At 38.7% G+C, this 20,963-nt stretch overlaps 1 protein-coding gene across 1 annotated transcript in view; it reads right to left on the minus strand.

Annotated features, from left to right (window-relative positions):
* Nucleotides 1-20,963, minus strand: part of CFAP99 (cilia and flagella associated protein 99) — a 1,556,346-nt gene that overhangs the window by 882,555 nt on the left and 652,828 nt on the right. The window contains exon 7 of the mRNA XM_044062893.1: nucleotides 3,572-3,652. Within this exon, the coding sequence (XP_043918828.1) occupies nucleotides 3,572-3,652 (81 nt within the window). The remainder of the gene's footprint in view (nucleotides 1-3,571; nucleotides 3,653-20,963) is intronic.

Consider the following 20,963-nt stretch of genomic DNA (forward strand, 5'->3'; position numbering starts at 1 on the left):
ACAGTCACAGCCCTTAAGGCCAAACACAATGCCAGACACACTCGTCATTGGTGACTCCATAGTCAGACACACTGACGTCCCGCTCACCAGATTGAGTAAGGAGAAGGTCACAGTAAGCTGCCTGTTGGGCGCTAGAATCCGCCACATAATGCAAGCACTCAGGTCTCTCAACAGCAGGTACAAGTACGACTCAGTCATTGTCCACGCTGGTGTGAACGACCTGAGATGTACCTCCTTGGACTACATGAAAAGAGACATAGAGGAGCTCTCTGATTATGTAGCCCAGGCAGGTATGACCCTGAACTTGAGCAGTATCCTACCTTCACCAAGAATGATGCCACAATACAGAGACAAGATGATCAGCTTTAATAATTGGCTTAAACTCTGGTGTCATTCAAAGGGGATCCAATGTCTGTCTGCCTGGGATGACATGCTGGACAAGCCACGCTGCTTCGCAAAGGATGGCTTGCACCTGTCACCCCTGGGCTTCCGGATATTGGCAAAGGCTCTTGCCATCCCCATAGTGCCTTTTTTAGGCAAGGCGCAAATTCTAAACCTACCACCCTAGAACACAAAAAAGGAAAAAAACTAAGGGTAATGCTGCTCAATGCCAGAAGTCTCAACCTCAAGATGCACACACTATAGGCCCTTCGCAGTATGGAGAACATCGATGTCTGTGCTGTGACTGAAACCTGGTTCAAGGCTCCTGAGAGCACCCCGGCACTATCAGGTTTTACCTCATATCATGCGTTCCGGCCCCAAAATCCGGACACCACCAAGAAAGGAGGAGGGGTGTCCATATTCATCAAAGACACCCACACCTCAAGGTTGGTGGCAATGCATGACGCATCGGAGACCATCCAGGTGCAATTAACCATAGGCAAGACTGCTCTGCAACTTGTAGCATGTTACAGGCCACCCTCTCAAACTCAGGAACCTCACATAGCTTTCCTGAAAACACTGGAGGGGATAAATGTATCTCCACACACCATCATACTAGGTGACTTCGACTACCCGAATATAGACTGGGATCACTACTCAAGCCCCAACACTCTATCCCAAAGGTTCCTAGAGTTCATAAACTCAAATGCCATGGAACAACTAGTCACCATCCCCACAAGAGGAGAAAACATACTAGATCTCATCATCACGAACATGGGGTCACAATGTTCAACACCGGAAGTATACCCCTCACTAGTGAGATCAGATCATAAACTAATCTCACTGGAAGTCCACATCCCGCCCCCACCTGAGATAAAAAAGACCACAGTGAAGAACTTCTCAAAAGCCGACTTCACACTTCTAAAGACTAGTGTGGTCTCTTTTAAGGCCCCCGAGCCTGCGGAAACCATTACTCAAGCCGCTGAATCACTTACAAATGCCTTCTACCAGCACCTACAGGACTGCATGGATCAGGCAATCCCAAACAAAACAACGACTCTTTGTACCAAAGGCAAGCGTCCAGTCTGGTGGATCCCAACCATAAACAAGCTCTACAACAAAAGGAGGAAGCTACTACAAGATAGAGCAAAATCCTTAAAAGGGAAGACACCTTTGATCATTATAAGTAAAAAACTAAGATCTCTCATAAAATCATCCAAGGCAAATTTTGAGAGAAAAGTCGCTAAGGACTCAAAAGACAATCATAAGGCCTTCTTTAGCTATGTTAGAAACCTGGGAGGAAACTCCCAGATATGCTCAGAATTAGTTCAAAATGATGTAAAAATCACTGAACCTACAGACATTGCCAACATACTGGCTGACAGGTTCAGTGCAAACTTCTCCCCCCCCCAAAAGGAGAGATATCTATACCAGAGGATTGTAGCCCCCCAAACATCTCTAACGCCCAGGTGAGAACTGCTCTTTCCAAGGCGAAAAACATAGCATCCATGGGACCAGATGGTGTCTCCGGTTGTGTGCTCCACGAACTCAATGAGGAATTAAACCCGCAGTAAGGGCAGCTGTTTAATCTTAGCCTCACCTCAGGATACGTACACAAGGAGTGGCGTACGGCAACTGTGGTCCCACTTCACAAAGGCGGTGCCTCCACTGACCCTGGAAATTACCGTCCCATCAGCTTGACAAGCCTGATCTGCAAAGCTATGGAGAGGATCATAATGGAACTCATAAATAAAGACATAGGGGACTTGCAGACTTTGGATCCAACCCAGTTTGGATTTGTCAAAGGCAGATCATGCCTTTTAAACTTGGTTGACTTTTTCAAAACTGTCACCAAGGCCATTGATGAGGGAAAGGCAGTCCACACAGCCTACCTCGACCTGGCAAAGGCTTTCAACACAATACCCCACTCAGGTATCATTGAAAAATTCATCAGCTTAAATGTAAACTCATACGTCACAAGATGGGTTGCAAACTGGCTAAGTGACAGAACCCACAGGGTCAGAGTTGCTGGCGCCATGTCAGACTCAAAGCCTGTCACAAGTGGTGTCCCACAGGGCTCAGTCCTGGGCCCACTCTTGTTCGGCATCTACTTCTCAGAAGTACAAGCAAACACAGGAGGGTTATGGCTGACAAAGTTTGCAGATGACTGCAAACTGGGCGCCATAGTCGAGAACACATCTGACACAGATATCCTTCAGAAGGGTCTCATAGAAACGGATAACTGGTGCCAGAGCCATGGCCTAAAGTTAAACGCCAAAAAATGCATAGTCATACCCTTCGGGAAAAACAAGGTTACCCCCAACTACCATATAGGTGGCAACCCACTAAGCACAGAAGAGGTTATCAGGGATCTGGGGACCCAGGTTGACAGTAACCTTTCGTTTGACATTCACGTTGCCAAAGTAGTTAGGAAGACCTTCTACATTGCCCACCTGATCATGAAGGGATTTACATCTAGATCAAGGGAGGTCATTGTACCCCTGTACTCATCACTCATCAGACCAATGATTGAGTACAATGCCCCATTCGGAATGTATCTGACCCGACACCTGCAGCAACTGGAAAGGCCCCAAAAGTTCCTCACCAAAAGGATAAAGGGTCTCAAAAATATGTTCTATGCTGCCCGACTGAAGGAACTCCAGCTCTATTCAGTCGCTTACCGTCTGCTCAGAGGTGACCTGTGCCTGACATACAAGGCCATGTCCAACCCGGAATTGATGAACATGCTTCACCTCAAAAAATCTAGATCCCTCAGAACTACAAGGGCGGGAGACTTAAACCTTGACACGGTTATTAATAGGACGTGCTGGAGGGACAGATTCATCACCCAGTGACTCCCTATGCTGTGGAACAAAATCCCGGTACATGTGAGGCAGAGCACCTCGCTGGACTTGTTAAAGAGAAATCTTGACCAATGGATGGGAGATCGCAGATATACCCCAGGGATTACCTCAGTGTCACTGCTTGACAGAGGCACAGCAAAATAATGGGCATAGTATCCTTCAAACTAAAGGGGTGGCGAAAGCCACAAAACTCTGGGATAGGCTTATAAATGCCCTTGGGCAGATAGCCTAGTATGAACCTATGAACCTATGAACCTATTATCTGACTTGCACTCAGAATATACTAAAACATTACAACACTAAGTGTCAATAATGGAAATGCTTACCTCTGCTTTCTGGCGATTCTGCTGCTTTATTTCGTCTAGTTGTTGCAGTTCTTTTGGGTGTCTGTATGTGCTTGAAGGAACCTGAAATTATAAAACAGGTATATTTAAAAGAAAGGCAACTTTTCATACTCTGTGTCATTTCTGCCATTATCTCCTCTAAAGGTTTAATAACATATTTTGCCGGATTAACAGTTTATTGTTCTCAGTCAGTCAGTCTTCAGAACTTTCATGACTTCATCTTGGAAAATACTGGGTCTCATCTAGCCTTCATATAATCCTTGCTGGAGTACCTCCTTCAGAACAGTGTTTCTAACTGTACTTAGCCATCAACACTACTGAAGCAGTAACTACTGCCGGATATATTTCATTTTTATCACCTGAAATATTACATAATCAAGTACACACCATATAAACTAATCTTCAATGGGGGCTTTAAACAAAAAATAATCAGCTAAATGCCTGAGTACATCTGTCTTGTGTTCTCTCATTTGATTCTTCTTAAAGTATTGCTTTTCCATACTCTGGACAAAATATTTCCCTTGGCCTTTGCATGCCACCCCAGTGCCAGAGATAAGGGAAATGTGTTCACCCAGGATCCAAAATTATTGAGTCCTCCCCTGTTCCAACAGGGGGTCATATCTGCAAGAGAACAAATTGCCAGTAAGGTTAGATAGTTATAAACCAAGCTTACTTACAGGTGGTTCCACTACAATAACAATAGCAGCTGGACTGTTCAAAATAAATGCTAAGAAAACATGAACAATTCAAAAACTCAAAGGGCCCTCTCAAATATCAATTTATAAGGTAAGCCAATAAAAGAAAAAGGAACATGACCAGAATCTAAAGCAGTGTTCAAAAAACAGCCATAAGGTGTGGAAGGAGCCTAAAAAGAATGAGGTAGTCTTTACAGAATGATATCATGAAGCCTTTCCATATGCATATTAAATGTATAACTAGGTAACTACAGCATAGACTTCATTGCCTGACAGCTCTCTAGAAAAACAATTATGGAGCACCAAAGATCCCCAGTCACAAATGTAGATTTACCTAGCATGTACCTGTGATTCATTGGTCAAAGTGATCACTCTTCCAACTGCCCACCCTTGTTAATTTAATTGTTTAGCATGTGCATCACATTTTGTAATACTTTTACCACTTGCATTGTGTAACTTGGTTTGCTGTAGATATCAAATGTAGATAATATTTCTGCTAGAGAATGTCAAGTATATTACTAAAGTCCTAAGGCCATCAGGTATATAATAACTGACACACTGCATTAAGCACTGATTGAAACAATCTAGACTAGGATATTCAACATATAAGATTATTTGGGTATTCAGTGTAATTTTTCAGCTTAAAAAAATCTCATCCGACAATCAGAAAGCAGTGACATATGTTCACTCCCTTCCATAAGACATCAGGTCAAGTCAAATCAAAGTCAAAAGTAACTTTATTATCATTTAGATCTTCACAAGTGTAGATTAATTGAGATTCCGTGCAATCAGCTCATCATGGGACAGACAAAAAAGAAATCACATACATAGAAAGTCATAATTTAAAACAGCATACAATAATGCTGCCACCATCTTATAAATCAACTCTACATTTAAGTATATAGATACATATATCATAGAAACACATACTTGTTAAGACACGAAAAATACACACCCAGCAGCAAAGTTCAGCTAACAGTATTGCACATGAACCATATACAACATTATGGGTGAACTAGCACATATCAGTAGCAGCTGAAGAAAAAATATTGCACCTGGGTTAGTAGTATAAATTATAATGGTTGACTGGGTTTAATAAATAATAGATAAAATAATATTGCACAGTGAATGGGAAGTCCCAACTTCCTGACCTGTCAATTATCAGACCTAATGTTGTTATTAAGAAGTCTTATCACCTTCGGATAAAAACTGTCTTTGAATCTAGTTGTCCTGCATTGAATACTGCAGTATCTTTTACCTGATGACAGGCTCATAAACAGACTGTGTGAAGGAAGAGTTGCACCATTTAGTATTTCAGTGGCTCTCTTTAGGCTCCTCGATGTACAAAGATCCTGGATTGTGGGCAGACTAATGCCAGTTATCCTCTCGGCAACTCTCACCACTCTCTGAAGGGATTTCTTATCTGTGACTGAACAGCTTCCATACCATACCAAAAAACTGGATGTTAGGATGCGTTTAATTGCTGCTCTGTAGAAGGCAGAAAGTGCTGAATATGGTAGTTTTTACTTTTTGAGTCTTCTCAAAAAGTGGAGACATTGGTGTGCTTTTTTTCACTATGTGGTAGGTGTTCCCTAACCAAGAGAGATCATCAGAGATGTGAACTCTGAGGAATTTGGTACTGCATACACTTTCCACTGTCTCGCCATTGATCAGGAGCAGTGTATGGGGTGTTTGCCTCTTCCTGTAGTCTATCATGATCTCTTTTGTTTTACTTACATTCAGGTCAAGGTTGTTTCTTGCATACCAGGCAATCAGTGTGTTAACCTCTTCTCTGTATGCACTCTCGTCCTCTCTCCTGATGGGATCCACATCTGTGGTGTCATCAGCAAACTTAATGATATGGTTTGTACTGAAGTGTGCTGTGCAGCCATGGGTTAGGATAATAAGCAATAGGGGGCTGAGAACGCAACCCTGAGGAACACCTGTGTTGAGTGTTATTATGCTTCTAGAGGTATTCTTGCCCACACAAACCTTCTGTGATCAAATGGCCGTTTTAATTTGGAGCATGTCACTCCCATGTGCACTATATTTGCTACAGCAGGCCTGAAGCATACAGTCACTAGCCATTGTCTGCAGTACACTCCATGTCTGTTTTCTCCTATACTGTATTGTAGTGCAATGGACATAATAATATGGCAAATGCAAGCAGGAGGTGCACACACAAGCTATGCCCTTGCTGAAGATCTAGGCCGTAGCAGCATACACATTTGTAATTTGCTTCTGAGGTACAAACAAAAGTAAAAGTAAAACAAACAATTAAATACAAATAAAAATATAATGTAAACAAACTAAACCCATGCATCAGATGGTGCAGTGGTGCAGCTGTTTGCATTGTTGCCCCACAGCAAGAGGTGCTTCGGTTTGATTCTCAGCTGGGGTGCCTTCTGTGCAGAGTCTGTAGAGTCTGCATGTCCTCCCTGCATTTGTGTGGGTTTCCTCCGGGTGCTCTGGTTTCTATCCACATTACAAAGACATGCATCTGGAGCATTTATCCCCATGCCTTCGCTGATAACTGGCTCATTCCAAGTCAAACTTTTCTGATAAACAAATGTTAAATAAATGCATGCATGATACACAGACCCAGGTACTGAATCCCTTGATCATTCATTAGTCGACTTCCAGATGTGCTTTTAGCACTCTTACTTAGGCTGTTCTTTATTTAATGTTATTTTTTCCATTTTTTTTTTGAGTTTATATATGGGAGTTTGTAGGCTGCATTCAGTAATACGAAAGTTCTGCCCTTTTGCATATGTTGAGAATAAGTACCAGTTAAGCACTACTTGATATCTTGTATTGCCTTTGCATATTCTTACAGATTGAAAATTCTGGTTCCCTCCTTCTCTCTCTTTCTCTCTCATATCTTTGGTGACATATATATTGAAGAAGGTGATTGGATTCCCTGACATGACTACATCTAAAAAGGTTACAGAAATAAACCAGTAAGAAAACTATGTACTCTCACTTCTGGCCAACTGTAAACTCTTGGATCATGGATAGCCTGCACCACTCAGGGGCACAGGACACTGACATCTGGATCTCTTCTTCTCACATCAGGTAACAGGCAGAACTGTGTTTGCTACTGGCCATGCCTCTGGGATACCACACTATGAAACAGTGGACAGACTATAATATCACTCCCCTTTTGAGTATGCAGCTTCTACTGTAACACCAAGATTGCTATCAACACTACAGCTCACTAACATTACACTCTAAACTCATAATACATTCTTCCCTGCAATTCAGAAAATAAATTATACTGCATGAAAATGAGATGGTCCATTCCTAGCTAGAATGTTGCAAGTCCCATCTCAGTCTCTTCTAACCTCTAGGGATGTTTACCCATTTCAGATCACATACTTTAACTGTTACTGTTGATCTAACACAGGACTTCGGGAAGAATGCAAAAGGACTTGAAAACTAACTAAAACCTAGGAACCCTCTACAAGTCAAGCTGCTTCTTTACTGATCAAGTTAGAAAAGCCACAGCATCTGCCCTCCTCATCCAAAGCATTACCCATGCTTTGGTTATATTCAGCTTATATTCACCAATATTCTGCAATCTCAACTAAGTAAACTAGAACAATGTTACAGTAAAATAGCTAAATATGCCATCAGACTACCTTTTAAAATGCATCACTGCACAACAGTCAATAGTCAATACACTAGAATCACTTGAATTAACTCAGCTTCTGATCTTCTCTGAACTAAATACTATAAAATATTATATTCTCATCCTAAAATGCCAGCCATCTACTCTCTTCTAACGTGGTATAAACCACCAGAAACATACAGTCCAAGCATCAATGCCTAAGAGAATCACAAAAATCAAACAACATGCGTGGAAATTCCTTAGACTCTGTGAAGGCAGCTAAACCGTAGAAAACAATACCACTTAAAATATAAGCCTCAAATGAATTTAAATCAATAACTAAAAAACAACTATTCTCGATTCAGCCATGCAAAAGCTCCTTACCGTCAGGCTAATCTTTAAGGATTCCTATCCAGAAAAACTACAAGCCACATTTCTAGATTGCTACATACACTGTTTTTTTAACTTCTGCATACACCCACAGACTCTCCTCTTTGTAGCCCTTCTACAACAGAGTTCCCCAGTTATGAACTTGGGCTTTTCTTCCCACTACTAATAAATACTGACAACTAAAGTGTCTTTACTAATTAATAACAACTGAAGTGTTTTATTTTTATTCTTTCCTTGGTCTTTCTATTTTTGTATTTCTTTTTTTCTCTACACTAATGTCATGGCTCATGCATACCACCACAATCAGCATTGCTTCATTCTGATTTCAAACTAATTTATGCAAAACTAAATTGTCATTACTTATCACAGCAATATTATATTATCATATTACATCTGCAAATATGTGTTTTACTTGAAGCATTTCTCCCCAGGCCTCAGCTAAAAAAGGTCAATTATTGCCCAGTTGGAATTTCCCAGTAAACAAAAGCATTAAAAAGACAGATAGATAGATAGATAGATAGATAGATAGATAGATAGATAGATAGACAGATAGATAGCAAATACAAAATTGTACAGGAACCACCATGATGCTGTAGGTAAAGGATTTTATTAGGAACTAGCGCTTTCACGTACTACCAAGGTACGCTTCCTCAGGTTTCAACAATGAATCAAATTCACAACCATTTATACTAAAAGACCATCGTTAATTAAACAATTAAGTTCAATATATATTAAAAATCATTCAATTAAACTGATTAACCATTTCTAAGCAGTCTTATCTCATTTATTTTACCTACTAGACACAGTACATATGAATAAATATATATATATATATATATATATATATATATATATAAAAATATATAAAACATATATTTACTCAATGTATATTATTTGAGTATATACAGTATTACTAATATAGAATGAAATTAATTCCTATAAAATATATAAATATGTGAACATATATTAAAACATGACAGTAAAAGTCAATAATGAGAAGAAAAAAAAGGAAATATTTTCTTTTCTCTTTACATCTCAACAATAACAATCTTATAGACTCATTTAATACAGGCAACCCATGTGAGATGTGTGGTAAAACTTAACATCAGAATCTAAACTATAAAAACAAATAAATATATATATGGTCTATAACCACCAAAAGTTACTACATTCAGTGCATCAAATATAAAGACAACAGACACATAAAAAACACTACATATGTCCCTAACATATATATACATATAACAAATCAGTTGCTACCTGCGTCTTAGTAATGCTGGTTTTATACTTAAGGCTTGATTTAGACCTGGCTCAACATGTGCCCTCAGCCTCAAAATCCAATTCAATTCAGTCAACTCAAGGTAACCCAAGGTAACCCATATTATTCCCTTCTCATATTAGTATGTACTATTTGTAGTACCCTGAACTTAAAATGGTGTTTGGGAAACATATGACTATGCTTAGCTAAGGCATTAGTCAATACACCTTTCTTTGTGTCATAGTTATGGTTATATATACGGTCCTTGAGCCTCCTGGATGTCAAACCTACATAATATGCTTCACAAACTTCGCAGGTAGCTAAATAAACTAAGTTTTTAGATTCACATGTTGCATAAAAAACTGGTGTAAAAGTATAACCTAAATCTGGTACTGTGAAGGGTTGAACCTTCAATATAAATTTACACATGTTGCATCTACTACATGGGTATGTCCCATTTCTAAATATCTGTCTAATATCCAGCCTGAGGCCATCCATTCTCTCGTTACATAACAACCTCTTCAGATTTTTGCTGTTTCTATATCTAAAGGTTGGTTTATTGCCAACAATCTGTGCAACCAATGGATCTAATAACAAGATCTTCCAGTTATTGACTATAATGTTGTTAATGTGATGAATATCATTTGTATACCTAGTTATAAACGTCAATCTTGTACCATGTTGATGTATTTTAAATCCCTGTGTATGAATATCCTGTTCCATATTAGTGTTAGGATGGATTCCAATTATGGAAGATTTTATCTTATTTATCAGAGTACATGGGTAACCTCTATCTATAAACAAGTTTCCTGTTAATTCTAGCTGTAGATTCCTATCTTCTATCTTACTACACAGTCGTGCTGTTCTCAAAAACTGTCCCCTAGCCACGTTTTGAAATATATGTCGTGGATGCATGCTGCTATAATGGAGAATGGCATTTCTCCAGCATGACTCCCTAAAGATGGTAGTAGAAATACAGTCATTTAATTCTTTTATGATTGTTAGATCTAAGAAATCAATCTTATTAGTAGATTGTACCATTGTAAATTTCAAGAAAGTGGTAGTAGATTCCATATAGGAAACCAACTCTAACAGTGAACTTTCATTACCATTCCAAAATATTAGGATGTCATCCACGAAACGCCTGTATAACATGACGTTTCTGAACCTTTCATTGTTAAAGAGGAACCTATTCTCCCATTGATGCATTACCAGATTAGCGTACGAATTTGCACAGGGAGTGCCCATGGCTACTCCCCATATCTGTGCATATATCTTATCATGAAACAGAAATACATTATTATTTAAGACTATATCTAGTAGGCTACATATTAAAGTTTGACAAGCCTTATCTAGTGTATTGTCCATGCATAAAAATTCCCTTATGGCCTCAACCCCATAATCATTGGGGATACTCGTGAACAGATTCCTAATGTCCATCGATACCAAAATAGTCTGAGAAGACATATTTTGTATGATGGATACTTCTTGTAACTCATTCAACAGCCCATAAGTATCCTTCAAGATGGTGGGTATCTTTTTAACCAGTGGACCTAGCATAGACTGAATAAAGATGGAAATTCTCTCCGTTACCCATTGTTCTCCTGAGACTATTGGGCGTAGATGAGGTGGAAATATTCCCTTGTGCATCTTAGGGAGGCCTTTTATTACAGGTATAAGGGGAAAATCCACCATCAAATATTCATATAAGTCTTTGTCAATTTGTCTACACATAAGGAGGTCAAACAGAGAATCTTGTACCTGTCTCACTATATATGTTATATCTTTCCTCTCTATACACTTGTAAGCAGAATCACCCTCAAGCATTATAGACATTAGTTCTATGTACATCGAAGTTTCCATCATTACTACTCCCCCGCCTTTATCTGCTGGTTTAAAAGTTAACTCTTTAGTATTTCGTAAGTCCCTAAGGCAAGTTTTCGTATTCACATTTAAATTATGGAAAGTCCCCCTATGTTTGTTCTCAACAAAATATGCATAAAAATCTCTCTCACAAGATCGTACAAAGCATTCAACAGTATTCGATAATGGTGGAACAAACATACTCTTATTTCTGTGATTATTGTTAACATTCAGACATGGCATTTCAACATCATTAAAAAGTACCTTCAAAGATAATGTTCTTGCGAATAATCGCAATGCAACGCAATTGCAATAATGCAATATCTAGATAGATAGGCAGAGAGATAGATAAAAAGGCAGACAGATTCGGTCTGATGTGCTAGCAATCACTGAGACTTGGCTAAAGCTATGATTATAATTTTATAGGTACTGTACTTATAGTGTTTGCTTTATGCAACTGTGCCTTAAATGTCTTATTTACATTGCAATCAATTATAGGAACAAACTACTGCAACTTTTTGTTTACTACCTCACTACTTTCCTAATGTAACACTGGGATGGCATGAAAATAACCAGTCTAAGGAAACAAATACTATTACCTCCCGGGTACACCCTCAGCAAGGAAGATGGACTCCACAAAAGTGCTAGTGAAGTAGCATTTTTGCTTAAGGATGAACTCTCCTGTGTTCTCTTTGAGTCCAGTTCAGTCCAACATAAATCAGTCCTAGTCAATGACAAAAGGAATGAGGCCAAGGAATTTATCATCATCTGCATCTACAGCCCACCAATAAAAGTTGAATCTACAAGTAAAAAAATGCCTTACTCTGGCTCCTATCACCTATCAGTTCAGAAATTATTTTACTGGGTGACTTTAATATCAACTGGAAACTATCCATGATATATGCCCAGTCGCCCTTTTCTTCAGCACTATGACATTACTGAAAAATAAATTTGTGGAAAGAAAGCATACTTAACTGAGTCCTTGTTTCCTTACATAAGAAAACATCCTAAGCTGGTTTTCTTTGACACTATAAGCAACCACCTATCAGCATTCACTATCTGGAACCCAGCCAAAGTACATGGGGCTCAGAGATTCCTTTAGTCATTCGATGTAAAAAAAATTAATGTGCCAGTCAAATACCTTGGACTAAGTAACACAAACTGAACTTCACTACCCAATCTCCTTTAGGATTACGATGCATTCTAATACAGCTAAGTCATCATCATCTTCTTTCGGCTGTTCCCGTTAGGGGTCGCCACAGCGGATCATCTGTTTCCATTTCTTTCTGTCCTTTGCATCATGCTCTTTCACACCAACCACCTGCATGTCCTCTCTCACCACATCCATAAACCTCATCTTAGGCCTTCCTCTTTTCCTCTTACCTGGCAGCTCCATCCTTAGCATCCTTTTCCCAATATACCCAGCATCCCTCCTCAGCACATGTCCAAACCAATGCAATCTCGCCTCTCTTGCTTTGTCTCCAAACTGTCCAACCTGAGCTGACCCTCTAATATACTGATTCCTAATCCTGTCCATCCTAGTCACACCCAGTGAAAATCTTAACATCTTTAACTCTGCCACATCCAACTCTGACTCCTTCCTTTTCAACAATGCTACCGTCTCCAACCCATATAACATAGCTGGTCTCACTACCCTCTAGTAGACCTTCCCTTTCACTCTTATTGGTACCCGTCTGTCACAAATCACTCCTGACACTCTTCTCCACCCATTCCACCCTGCCTGTACTCTATTCTTCACCTCTCTTCCACACTCACCATTACTCTGAACTGTTGATCCCAAGTACTAAAACTCATCCACCTTTACCAACTCTACTCCCTGCATCTTCACCATTCCTCTACCCTCCCTCTCATTTACACACATATATTCTGTTTTAGCCCTGCTGACCTTCATTCCTCTTCTCTCTAAAGCATATCTCCACTTCTCCAGGGTCTCCTCAACCTGGTCCCTACTCTCACTACATATCACAATGTCATCTGCAAACATCATAGTCCATGGGGCCTCCTGTCTAATCTCATCTGTCAACCTGTCCATCACCACTGCAAATAAGAAAAAGGGCTCAGAGCTGATCCTTGATGTAATCCCACCTCCACCTTAAACGTATCTGTCACTCCCACCGCAGTCCTCACCAATGTCACACTACCCTTGTACATATCCTGTACCACTTACTAATTTATAATAATTTCTAATTTATCACTGTACTGTATTCTAATACAGCTAAGTATTTTTGAATATTCTACACAAGTTCATTCTCTTCAGAAAGAAATGCATACATGATACTAGAAAGATCATGGCTAACTAAAACCATCTGTGAACAACATACAACAAAAGTAAACTTGCTACTGAGTAAATCAAGTTTTGGACAGACAGGAATAAAGTAAGAAAATGCCATTTTCTTTAAGAAATATCCTCAGTACCCTAACCAACAAAACTGGCCAGTAAAAAAAATATTTTGGAAAAGTGGTGATGGGCATAGTCTAGTCACATTCCATATAATTTTTTGCGTCTATATCATGTTATCGAAATTGTACTACATCGAATCAATAAAGGTTGAACTTTATTGATCGAAGTAGTAAAATTTCGAATAACGTAAAAAAAAAATCACTATTAAAAAAAAACCTAACTAGCATAGCTGCCCCCCCCCCCACTTAAATATACTAACTCCGAGACAGCACTACATTACGGAGATTTCCATTTACCTGCGCAATGTTCTGGACTTTCAACATTGTCATACCGACAATATCGTATTCAATATTGCTGGCTTACAGCAAAGTGAACTAGACCCCATTTTCCACTAGATAACATCATAATCTACAGTTCTATTAAACAAACTCTTATCTAACTACTCCACTCTGAACGCTAACGTATTCTGTCCTCAAACTAACCAAAAAACTCAAACCTTGCTCATGTGTCCTCATCAGACTTTCACCTGAATTCTTGAAGATTACAACCCAGTCTACTGTATATCACGTCTCTAGCCTTCCAAATAGTTCCATCAAGGAAAAGAGCCTTCTAAAATTATGGAAGGAATACCATGTTGTCTCTCTGCACAAGGGTGGATCATGAAGATCACTCAACATGCATACAGCTACCTACTAGAATATCTGCTAAACTCTAATTCAGATTTTAACACTTAGCATGGCTTTAGTCCAAATTATGGCTTTAGTGCAGATTATGGTTCAGATAGGGAAGCTATATACTTACCATAATGATGGATTCTTTCATTCATGCCTGTCTGATATGAGTTATGATCCTCAAGCTGTTTGTAACAATGGGAAGACATATGTATGGCTCCCAAATATGCAAGTGTAGCAGATTTAAGATTTTTACTTGGAATGGTTTGCATAGGTATTTATATACCCCAAGCAGACTCCAAAAATGTTTTTCCTCAGGTAGATGTCAAATGTTGGACATGCAGTGGGGAAAAAGTCGTAACTAGGAACATACAGTTTAGGAGTATAATGAGTTATCAGACTTTTCCCTACAGAGTATTCTGTAAGAAATATTGGCCAAGCAAATGAGTGTAATTAAGGAAATATTTTTTTTTAGCTGGAATACAGGATCTGAATTGCCTAAACATAATATGGCCTTGTTAAGTTTAATTCTGGTGGCTGCCAAAAAAGTAATTACAAGAAAATGGAAGTCAAAATCTAAACCAACTGTATCTGAAGTACTGAATTTTGTAACAGAGATAAAATAACTAGAAGTCAGATCTTCAGAAAAAGGTAGCAGCAAATCACATTAAAAAATTGAAATTGTGGGAACAATACATGCCAAACAATGTTTTGGAGAAGGAGTGAGGTTTAAGGGGGCAGGAAGTGATTACTTTATGTAACAATGGACTGATGTTTATGTCTTAAGTGATAATTCAATAAAGGTGTTAAAAAAAGAATATTTTTCCCAACATGCTCTAGTGCATCATCATACCTTTCATCTGTAAAGATTTTCACAGAATGTCCAGATTTTGCCTCATATTTTTGATCCTCATAAAATTTGTGATTTTTCTGGCAAATCACTGAGATGTTCTGAGGACTGAAGTCACTAAATAATGATGTAGAGTTGTGTTTCAGACTTCATACCCTTGAGAAAAATACATGCAAAGACAAATCGAGCAATATTTATAATCTGTCCCTATTTTTCGGCCTTTATCCCCCATTTTCTCAGGCATTGGCCAGATTTTTTGCTCTAAGAGGCTGAGAGGTATGTGCACCATGTTACCTCAGATCAAGTTTGATGCTAAGCATAAGATTTCTAGCATAAAATATCCTTCAGGTTCCACATATGGCAATAGAAAGGGAAATGGAAGGAGGTTTGTCGTACTGGATGGAGAATGAAAGAATTCAGTATTATGGTAAGTAAATAACTTCTGTATCCTATTCATTCGGTCTGTCAGATTTGGAGGTCAACCCCTCCCTGGTTAGATTAGACCATAGACTAATCACTCTGGATATCCACATTCTGCCCCCACCCCCAATCAAGGAAACCACCGTGAAAAACTTTTCAAAAACAAACTTCACATTACTTAAGACTGAGGGGGAAAGGTTCATAGCCCCCATGCTAAAGGACAATGCTGTCCAAGCTGCTGAATCCCTTACAAAGGCACTCTATGAGCACCTGCAAAAATGCATGGATCGTGCTATCCCAAGCAAAACCAAGATTCACTCCTCCAAGAAAAGGAAACCAGTCTGGTGGACCCCTGCCATAAACAAGCTATACAATAGAAGGAGGAAACTAGTACAGAAAAGAGTAAAATCCCAAGAAGGAATGACATCCCTGATCAGTATTAGCAAGAAACTACAATCCCTCATAAAATCATCCAAGGCTAGCTTTGAAAGAAAAATTGCCAAGGACTCCAACGATAACTACAAAGAGTTCTTTAGCTATGTCAAGAACCTAAGTGGAAACTCTCAGATCTGCTCTGAGTTAGTGCAGAACGGCACAAAATACACTGAATCGACTGATATTGCCAACATTCTGGCAGGCAGGTTTAGTGCAAACTTCACCCCACCCTCTCCCCCTAAAGGGCCCATAACCATACCAGAAGAATGTAGAGCCCCGGTAATCACTGACACACAGGTTAAAACAGCCCTATCCAAAGCCAAAAACACAGCTTCAATGGGACCGGACAGAGTCCCAAGCTGTGTCTTTCACGAACTCCAAAATGAACTAACCCCTCACCTAAACACACTGTTCAAACTCAGCCTCTCTTCAGGCTACGTACCCATAGAGTGGCACACAGCAACAGTTATCCCACTCCACAAAGGTGGAGCCACAACGGACCCCGGTAACTAATGCCTATAAGCCTGACTAGCCTGGTCTGCAAAGCCCTAGCCCAGGAAATGGAATTCAATTTGTAGTGCTTAACAAAAGCATGTAGTAATGATCATGCCACTAGCTGACAAATGCCACCAATTGAGGAACATCTGAAGAAGGTTGTGGAAGAAGCCACTGATCTAGTAAAATGGGCCTTAAGTCTGCTTAGTAAAGGGTGATCATAGTTTGAGCAAATGTAAGAGATGCAATCCGAAAACCATCTAGAAAGAGTTACTTTGGCAACATGACAATCTAGTTTATTAATTGTGTTGGAAATGAAAGGTAGGGTATCTTTTCTGAAGGATTTGTTTCTGTGAAGGTAGCACCATAGTTGCCTATGGACATCCAGGGTATGGAAGATATATTCTCCTTTATTAGCATGAACTGAGAAAAAGACTTGCAAGGTGAATTTGCCAAACTGTTGTTGCCTCAGAAGCCACCTTGGGTAGACAGGATGGATTTATAGGGAGGAAATGTTTGTCTTTGTGGAAGAGTAAATAAGGTACTAGAGAAAAAGGACCTGATGCTTCAACACCCTTCATGCTTAAGTTATAGCCATAAGAAACAAGGTTTTCAGTGAAAGAAATTTCAAATGAGCTGTAGATGCTTGTTCAAATTAAGGTTTTGATAAAGCCTCTAACTGGTGGCTTGAAAAGGAAAAATTGTTCGAGAAAAGCTTTATAGAGTTTATACAAAGCCAACAAGCATACCTCTTTTTTAAACACCTTTATTGAAAGGTTATTTTTTTATTGAATTATCACTTGTAACACAGGCACATTTACATTTCGGAGAGTAAAACTTCAATATTTGAATGAGCATTCCTCTTGATCCATTTGAAAATTAGAAATGTTGCTTGTTGGACTTTTATGGTGAAAAAATTGGATCCTAAATCAAATACATTATTTATTTATTTATTGATATTTGATTATCAGGAAAGTCCAACTGGTTAGGAGCCCATTTTCAGCTTAGGTCCGGGGAGAAAAGCTCCAAAGTATTGCAAACATTTTAAGAACAATAATTTTACAATGTTTAAAAATAATAATAAAAAATAAATACAATTTAAATAATTATACCAAATTAGATATAATATGAAAACACTGGTTAAAAATAGATACACATTTGACAATTATTTAATAGAGAAATTTTAGCCAGTTTATAGAGAAATTAAAGGTAAGTTAGTATAATATAAAAAGGAATTGCAATATAAAATGAGAGAAAATCAGACTTATAGTATATTTACAGAGAAAGCCAGGACAGAGATAGAAATTAATAGAAATAAAGAAGTGACTGAAGAAGGGAGAGTAAGAAGATGTCAGGTATGAATAGATATTTGTTCACATTTAGGGATACAGTTTAGCCTGGTGTTGAGCAAGAACAGAGACATATTTTGGAAGTCTTTCAGAAGTTTTGAAGGATGGGAGGGAGGATATTGACCTGATGGGTAGAGATAAGGAGTGCCAGATCGTACCAACATGTTATGAGTACAGACAATGCCCAGTAGATATGATAGGTTTGTGAACAGACACGAGTTTTGGGACACTGGATCATAATGACTGACTAGAAACATAGTTATATTAAATATTATTTAGTGTTGAATAAGCAGATAGATTCTGAATAATATTATAGGTGGTAAGATGCTCTGTATATGTTAGTTGATGGAGTAGTTCTAACCAGTTTAGACTTTTTAGTGCTATACAGTGGTGGGTTCTGAAAGGGGTATTTGCTGCAAATTTATCAACTTTGTTATAACATTCTTCAAGTTTTGATTTTTATGATGCCTGAAGGTTGGTAAGGATGGGAACACCATAAAGAATTGTGGGGAGGAGATAAGCAATGGCAAGTGTAACTTTAGTTGCAGTGGGGAGAAAGCTTTTGTCTTTATAAAGCATCCCTAGTTTTTGATTAATAGTTTGCTATGAGAAGTGAATTCAATGGCTGTATGATAAAGAGAGAGGACTTTAAATTTTGTTTTTTTTTTCAACGGAGAGGGACTTGGGGGGGGGGGAGTAGTATTTTTTTTTTAGGGTTGAGCTTGAGTTGTGAGTTACAAAGCCACATTTCAGTTGCTGTTAAAGCTTCCTGAGTAATTTTTTGGAGTTGTGTAACATTGTCAGATGTGGAACTGAGTGTGGAGTCATATGCATGCTGTATTAGGAAGGCCTGTTGCATGGATGTGTGGAGTGTGTTGGAGAGGAGGGGACTAAGGATAGAGCCTTGTGGTGACTGGAATGTATGGAGAGAGGGTAGACTGCCAGTTTACTGACTGATACCTATCGGATATGTAGCTTTTGAGCCATAGAAGGGTGGGTCGAGAGAGACCGATTGAGGACATTTGAAGTAGATGTTTGCTGTGACAAACTGTGTTGAAGGCTTTAAAGAAGTCTAGAAATGAGATTGTTTGCCATTAACTCTAGCTTTATTGACAGTCTCTATACAGGCTAGAAGTGTGGTGTTAGTACTAATGGAGGAATAGAAGCCATGTTGTGGGGGGACAAGAGTTCTTCTTGCAAGAGATAGTTCAACAATTGTTTTTGAATACATTTTTCAAGTATTTTGGAGAGGGGGAATCAGATTGCTATATATCTAAAGTTAGTAATGTCTGTTGAATTTCCTCCTTTGTGCACAGAGGAATAATGTGACTTTTCCAGTGAGAGGGAATGTGGAATTCCTGGACTGACCAATTTATAAGGATTGAGATGGGGTAGATAATGCTATCGGTTTCTATGCTATTTTAAGGTATTCACTCAGAAGGTCATCAGCTTAAGTAGAGCATGGTTTGAGTTTGTTTGAGTAGTTTTATATGGGATGTGGGCACAGATTTGAAGGTGAAAGTGGATGTGCGGATATGTGACTGGGGGCAGGGTTAGGATTAGATGTTGGGGAATTCTTGGTTAGAGATGCTATACTCTATATTGTCTATGAAATAAGAGTTGAACTGTATTGCAGTTTTGAGTTATGAGTTATTGGGATAGCAGTTAGGGCTGAATTTATGGCGGGGATGCTAGAGTTGCATTAACTATTATTCTGAAAGTTATTACAGTATAGTTTTTGTCTTCATTAATTTGTTTTTTTTTTAGTACAGTTGCAAGGCAACTGTAGTGTTTTATATTTTTGCCATTTTTCCAAGTTTTTCTCTATCCTGCATTAGCATTCTACTCTTTTAGGTAGCCAAACTGCATTATTTGTTTTTAGTCTCTTCCTAATAGGAGGTGTCAGGCTATTTAGGATATTCAGGAAAGTTGGAATTAATTCATTTATAGTATCATCTAAGGGGAGGATTTTCAGGACATTCCATGCTGTTTTATAAATGTGCTGTTTAAGTGGATGTGTGAGATGTCTTGCTTTAATTCCTCCAAATCCTTTGGGTTTCTAATACCATGGCGGGAATGGACCCCACTCCTAAGTCAAAGTATAATTAAAGTTCATGAAATTAGTATTGTTTCAGTCTTTGATGTCAGCCAGAAGTGCTCTTCACAGCACCCGCAATGTGCCCAGTAATGACTCCTTCTGCAATTCATATGGAGTTGCATGTGTTGGTAACATATCTCAATACAATTGTAGATTCTTTTTTATAAGACCCATTGCTCCTACTACTATTGGGACTATCTAGGTATCTTTCTTCCATTTTGCTCTTGTTTCTGCCTGCAAATCCTGATTATGACTTTGTGTCTCTCTGTATACAAGACACTGTAGTCACTGAATGTGGTGATTTCAATGATCAATGCTACTTTTGTCTTCTTTTCATGGGCCACTATATCTGGTTTTCTAGCATCTATCTTTTGACCTGTTGGTAATGGATGATCCCATGTGATGTAAGCTTCCTTATTTTCTGTGGTGCTTTGTAGCTCATGTTTCCAGTGTTTTTCAGCCACTTCAATACCATAATGTTACACAATCCCCAGTGCAACAATCTTGCCAAATTACCTGAGCTAATCAGAGGAAGGGCACTGAGCAAACTCGGATCTATAATATATAACATTAAGTATCCTGTTTTTTGCTTATTTTTTCAAGTTATTTATAGCACTTTGACTACTGCATACTTTTCTAGCTAGTTTCACTGTGTGTGAGGTATTAACTGGAAATTGTCCACTTTTATTAAGCATCTGTTTGGGCTGTTTGTTCTAATCTCCTGCCAAGGAATGTGTCATATAACTTGTTTGTAGTTAAAAACTTTCTCTAGAGGCTCCTTTATCTATTTAAAACTTTAATTTAAAGGCTCACTCCTG

This window comes from Protopterus annectens, chromosome 2.part1, assembly GCF_019279795.1.
Source record: "Protopterus annectens isolate FY-2018-M chromosome 2.part1, PAN1.0, whole genome shotgun sequence".
Classification (NCBI taxonomy): Eukaryota; Metazoa; Chordata; order Ceratodontiformes; family Protopteridae; genus Protopterus; species Protopterus annectens.